The sequence below is a fragment of the Tetrao urogallus genome (assembly GCF_951394365.1).
Source record: "Tetrao urogallus genome assembly, chromosome: 6".
NCBI lineage: Eukaryota > Metazoa > Chordata > Aves > Galliformes > Phasianidae > Tetrao > Tetrao urogallus.
Window position 1 is genome coordinate 38298287 of NC_136819.1, and position 6337 is coordinate 38304623.

At 53.7% G+C, this 6337-nt stretch overlaps 1 protein-coding gene across 1 annotated transcript; it reads right to left on the minus strand.

The window, feature by feature from the left end:
- Positions 1–2426: 2426 nt before the first annotated feature.
- PROX2 (prospero homeobox 2) lies at positions 2427–4892 on the minus strand (the record flags this gene model as incomplete). Its single annotated transcript, XM_079536614.1, is given in 5 exon segments — positions 2427–2612; positions 2678–2890; positions 2892–2939; positions 2943–3068; positions 3468–4892. Coding segments are annotated over 5 exon segments (1998 nt in total).
- Between the last annotated feature and the right edge of the window lie 1445 nt (positions 4893–6337).

The following is a 6337-nucleotide window of genomic DNA, read 5'->3' on the forward strand; positions in this document are numbered from 1 at the left end:
AGCTATGAATGACATATGACATGCATTGAGTAATTCAGTAAAATACTTTTCTTCAAGTTTCCTTTTTTTTTTTCCTCAGTCATGTATTTTTCATACTCTTCAAGCCTTCCACATCACCACTGCCTTTAGCTTCTCGTTTGGTAAGATTAAAAAAGATTGACCCTGTTCATTACAGGCTGGCGCTTTGAAGCCTGATCCTCGTTAATCCAATAGAACAAGTACGGAAGCCACAGAAGCCTGAGCAATAAACACCAGCAGGGGGCTGCCACGTTTGGCTTGTGCCAGTTGGATTTACTGCTGTGTGGTTACAGTTGTTTGGTAGGCAATGGGCAGTAGTCCCAGAGAGTGTTTGTAGGGCAGGTTTTATTGGAACAGCAAAACCAGGAATGGTGTTTGACACTAATATGTAAAATGAAAGTTACCCTCTGAACTCTTAAGCAAGAGTACACATAATGGGACAGCAAATGCTGAGATTTCATGACCATTGGCCACTGACTTAGCATGGAGAAAGCTGTTGTATCCAGGATGTTATCTATGGGAAGGTCCTTTCCAAGAACTTCTGCTTCAGCTGGGAACCTCAGGGTCTGGTTCAGGCTCTGCAGACAGACCAAGGCCATTAGCAGCAGTAAAGATAAGGCAAGGTCTTTAATTGCTTGTTAATTCCCCTCCTCCACTCCCCCCAGGCTGCTGTGGCACCCACGCTCAGCATTCAGCAAGGACTTCCTCAAGTTCCAATTAGCTCTATGTGAGTAATGAGAGCTCTTACAGTTCATAATAATGGGCATGAGTAAGTGTTAAGGGCTCTAAGGGCATGGATGTGGTTATATCTCCCTCTCTCGGCTGCCTCCTGCCACTTAGCCTGGAGGCAGGGAAACAGCAGTATTTAGAGCTCAGCAATATCTGCTGTCGTTAGCTGTGTGGACTGCGTGCAGTGCTATGGAGGGACTGGAAATGCAATTGGAAATGCAGGACTGTTCCCAGAGCAGATGGCTAGTGGTGGTAATGGGGATGTTATGCATGTATCACAGATGTTTGGATACAGAGAAATAGCTGATTTTGCTTCAAAGGTAAAACTGAGTCAGCAGGATGTGAGTGTGCTACCCCTCTTGTTTTATTGAATTATTAGTGGAAAATGGAAAAGCAACTCTTACAGCACACTCACACATGGGGAGGTCACTGTTGCCATGGTGGTGGGTGCAGTCTCTTCCCTCTCTCCCAGCCCTACAAGCATGCACACATAGCCAATGGAAATCCCCATGTGCCAGGCATTTGTCTTCAAGAGAAAACCGCCTGCTCTGTTCTGAGCACAACCAGGCTGCATGTACGTACTGCAAAGTACGTACCATGCCATCAACAGCACAGCCACTGAAGCCCTTCTCTCAAGGGGTTATTCTTTCCTAACAAAATGCAAGAAATTCCCAGGGTAAAGTTTAGAGAAAAAGTTATCAGAGAGGTCTCTGGGGATTTAAAGTGGTAACGTAAGCCATATTTATTTAAAAATAGATGGAGTAAATTTGGAGTTGGGTTTGCACAAGCAACTAACATACAAATCCAGACAGGGAATGTGGCTAACCCCACTCACAATGGCAAGGGCCACTGTAATACAGCCCCTGTGGAGCCCACCCACACTGCACTGCTCAGCCACAAGGTGTTGCCATCCAGCTACAGGCACCCTGCTGCAGGGCTGCTTGTGCAGCATTGATTTTCCTCTCCATGCATTTTGCAGTGCTCCAGCATCCAGCAGGCATCCCGCAGCGCTTCCAGCACTGCCTTGACCCCTTCCAACACAAGTCACACTGTCCAGCTTCAGCTCCTTTGCAGGACACTGGTGAGGCGGTGTGCTGGCGGATACAAGCAGTTTGATGTGTCCCAGACAGGGCCAGCCATCCTCATGGGCTGCTTGAAATGCTGGAATTCACCAGATGTTTGCTTTGGATGCTGTTGTGTTGTTTTTGGGCAGGGCCTGACGAGTGCTGCTGGAGCAAGCACAGCGCCTTGGACAGCCGTGCCAAGGAAACGGTGCCCGCTGCTGGGAGCTCTGCTTGCTCTGTAAACAAAAAGGGCCACTTGCCCTTATCTGTGGCCCTGTGGAAATGAGGAGAAAGGTGGCTTGGCCCAGGTCCTGGGGAAAGCTGGAGCAGGGCCAGGAGGAGAGCAGCCATTTCCAGGCTCCAGGCATTTGGCTTCCTCTCCGTGTTCTTTCCATGGGTCTCCACCGCTGCCTTTGAGCAGCCAAATGAAATGTATAGCACAACATCCTGATGCCTGGAGCAAACCGTAGACTTCACCCAAGGAGGCTGTCTGACAGGACAGAAATAAAACAGAATGACGGATGCTGTAAGTCCAGGATTTGTCCAGCACAGCCAGCCTTTCCCCCACCCCGCCAGCAGTTACCCAAAACCTTCTGGGGCCCCTTGCCTGGCAGATCAATTGTGGGGCAGCTCCCGGGAGCAGCCCGCAGCTTTGAACACTTCGGGGATGTGGCTGTCCAGTTTGGAGATGATTTTGTAAATAGGCTTTTTCCAGGAGGGGTCGGCATCCCTGCCTGCCCGCACCGCTCTGAAGAACTCCTGCAGCGTCAGGCTTGCCACCTCCAGGAAGCAGCTGGGCACCTGCAGACAGATGAGCAGGTGGGCTCCAGGAAGTGGGCCCTGTGCCCCACACCCCGGCCCCTCACCTGGAAGTCGTTTCCCTTATTATAGTGCATGTTGAGGGCACGGAAGAGCTCCGAATCCCGTGAGACGCGCAGGGCCGTGGCCTCCGTGATGCCCTCCAGCAGGGCCTGCCGGGCAAACTTCTCCACCTGGATGTAGTAGAACTCACGGAAGTTGCTGAACCACTTGATGAGCTGGGAGTTGATGCAGCGGCTGAACTGTGCAGACACAATGGGGGAAGTGGGCTCTCAACAAACCAGCACCAAAATCCCACACCCCGCGATCCTACCCTGCATCCCACAGCAGGTCTACCTGCACGTCAAGGAAGTAGGACCTCAGCAGAGCTGAGCTGGGGTAGCGGGTGAAGAAGAACATCAGCTTGGCCTTCTTCAGGTGGCCAGGGGTCAGCGCCTCCTAGATGTGGGCTTTGAGTCAAGGAAAACCTGCACATGGCACCTTTGGTCTGTCATAGCCCATCCCTACAGCCTGGTGTCACAGGATGGCCAAGGAGGGTCCTCTGGGTCCTGCTTGAGCAGGGGCGCCCGGAGCAGGGTGCCCAGGCCCACATCCAGGTGGCTTTTGGAGATCTCCAAGGAGGAGATTCCACAGCCTCTGGGAAACCTGTGCCCGTACAGTTAAAGCAAATTAACAAGAACGTTATCCAAATGTCCCTTGGATGCTGACAGGTGTGGGTCATCAGTCACCTTTTTCTAGGAAGGTTGCTCCAGTGTTTGACCACTCAGTAGCAGAAAGTTGGCTTTTCCCATCGGCATCTCTGAGGAGCCAGGCCACTCCATCTACCCCAAAGGATACGTGGGTAGGGGTAAGGGGTGTTCTGTTCCCCTCCACCATGTCAGGGCCCAGGGGCCTCACTGCCAATGGCCGCAGCTTGGTGACTGCCCAGCGTGCATCTGCAGGCTCCATGCGCCAACTCTCTGAGGCAGTAGGGCTGTCCCAGTGGTTGTGTGGGGTGTAAACCAGCAGCTGGCCCAGCAGCTGACTGTCCTGCACTGCCAGGGCAGCTGAGCCTGGCCTGTGACCCACACTGGGTGCCTGACGGAGGTTTCTGACCCCTTCCGGGCTGAAGGATCTGGCCTGAGAGCTCTTCCCCAGTGATAGTGATGGTGCCTCTGGCCGATGTGAGCCCAGGATGCTCGGGGAGGGTGCCTTAGCAAGTGATTTTCTGCCTTTCCCAGCAGGTAAACACCCTCCCCTGGCATCTGGCCCTAGCTCTAGCCGTTGCTGTAGGAGGTGGCTGGCTGCCTTTGGCCACACGGTCTTCAAGACGGAGTCCACCACACGGGATGTCATCCCAGCCAGCTCGTGTTTCAGGGCCTGAGAGAGCACCCTGGCTACTGAGGGCAGGACGCCTGCACTGCCTCTGCCTTCTTCGTCCTCCCCTGCCGTGGGCCCATCCACCTCCAGGATGCTCTCCCAGAGAGTGGCTGTGTGTGAATGGTGGGTGTTGGCAACACCATCCCTGCCCACTCTGTCTCCAGCTTTTCCAGGAAGCAGCTGCACTTTCCCAGCACCTTCCTGGGTTTGGGCAGCATCCCCAGAGTCACAGACCTGGGAGAACCTCTCCTGAAGCCACCTCAGCTGCTGCTCTAGAAAGCAGAGCTGCTCCCTCAGCTGCTGGCACTCTGCTGTGTGGGGACTGCCAGCGGCAGGTGCTCCTTGCCCAGCCACTCCCGCACCCTGCTGCTGAGGTACCCTCGGCTTCCTCTTGCCCCGGTGGGGCACTCCCCCACCTCTCTCCCTGCCCTGCACCAAACCTCCCTCCAAGCCCTCCTGGGCTGGAAGGAGGCTCATGCCTTGGATGATGCTCTCCACCCTAGCCCTCTTGGCTTGTAGGTATTCATCGGAGAGCTGCTCCCCATCAGCTGCACAGGGCACAGGAGCAGGGCCACAGGTTCTGGTGATAGCCAGGGTTTGTGCTGCTTCTCTGAAAGGCACACCAAGTTCATAGCCCTGGGGCGGCTCCACTGCAGAGGAAGGGAAAAGGGTGCAGGGGTCCAGGCTCCTGCCAACTGCTGTGTGGCTAAGCAGCTGTGACATGAGGGATGAGCTAGGGGAAGGCAACAGAGGGTCCCTCTGGAAACAAGGTTCTGTTTTCATCCCTTGGTGGTGCTTTGTAGTAACACAGCCTCTGTCCTGCGCAGGGGCAGACTTGCCATTCCTCATGTCCTCTTTCTGCCTGGGCACCAGTGAGCTACCCTGCAACTGGTAGGGGATCATTTCCACGGACAGACTGGCAGGCGTTCCTGGCGATGCTTCTGCCAGCTAGAGGTACAGAGCTGAAGAAAGAGTAAAGTATCACCTGGTAGAACCAAACACAGCTACCCTCCATGCATGCTCACATGACAGATTTTCCCAGCTCCCACCTGACAGCCGGCATTTGTGGTGCCTAGAGCCCACTTCTAATGGTTTGGGCCTTGAATGTGCCAAGCAGTGAGGGCTCTCTGCACCACAGCTTTGCCCTGGAAGTGTTGAAGATCCATCTCACTGTGCCTTGACCACAACTTCTCCCCCCCCCCAGGTAACAGGAGCCTCAGGTGTGTGGGGCACAGGCTCAGAGCGATAAGTAGAAAGGGAGATCAACTTTGGCAAGAGTCCCCTTTGAGCTCGTGGACTGTGGTACAAGGGCACTGAGCACCAGATAGAGCCTTCCCCCAGGTGCACCTAGGCAAAGGCGTTTGCAGCTGCCACTGAGCACTGTCAGGGTGCCCGGAAATAAGGACAGCAGCCAGAGCTCTACAGAAGGCATTCACAGCATGGAGCAGAGGGAGCCCTGAGGGCATGAGGATGAGCAGCATCTGCCATCCCCCAATGCTGGGGTGGTTGGAAGAGGCACAGCAAGGGGCTAGAAGCAGAAAAAGCACAGTATGACCGCTACTAGCAGGACATGCTGGGACAGTGCTGCTGAGGGCTTGTCAAAACAGAATAAAAGGGATGGGGATTACTGGGGAAGAGAAGAATTCCTGAGCCAGCAGCCTCAGGCTTAAAATTGTCACAGTGAGTGCAGGCAGCCAGCCACCCCTCCTCTTGCTAGTTCTGACACCTTTAAAACAGGAATAGCAAAAGCTCATGTCCTGGTCCGTTAAAGAGTAAAAATCCCTATGGGGTGCTGCCTCACCAACCACATTAATTAGCATCAGCTCTGCATGTCTGAAGTGGTTTATGCCTTTTTGAGCCATCTTTAAAGGGCCTGAGATTCTTTCACCTATATCCAGATACATCTGATCATTTTCAGTGCTGTTTATCTCCTGTCCCCATGACTTTTCTCTACAGCAAGTCCTCCTCCATGTTACTGCGTGGTGTTAAAAAAAAAAAAAAGCCTCTACTCACTCTTTTCAGCAGGCCGCTTGTTAGCCCTTTATTCCAGGTTGGTGTTCGGGAGAGCAATCACACACCACGGCACATCACTCCAGTGCAGGTCCTCGGGCTTGTCTTCCCTGTAAATTGCACTGCCCCCCCATTTTGCTAGACCATTTTCCCTCTCCCTCCTCTGTCACACCTTTCTGGATCCTCTACTGCTGCTCTATCTGTAACAAGCCATTTCCCAGGCTGCCTGACAGTACTTGTTCTCTGTGTAGCCTCCCCTCCCTCCCAGCCATGAGGTTTCCATTTCCCCAGCAGTGTGGCTACTTGCTCTGCCCAAGGTCAGCACGAGGCCCAGCTGC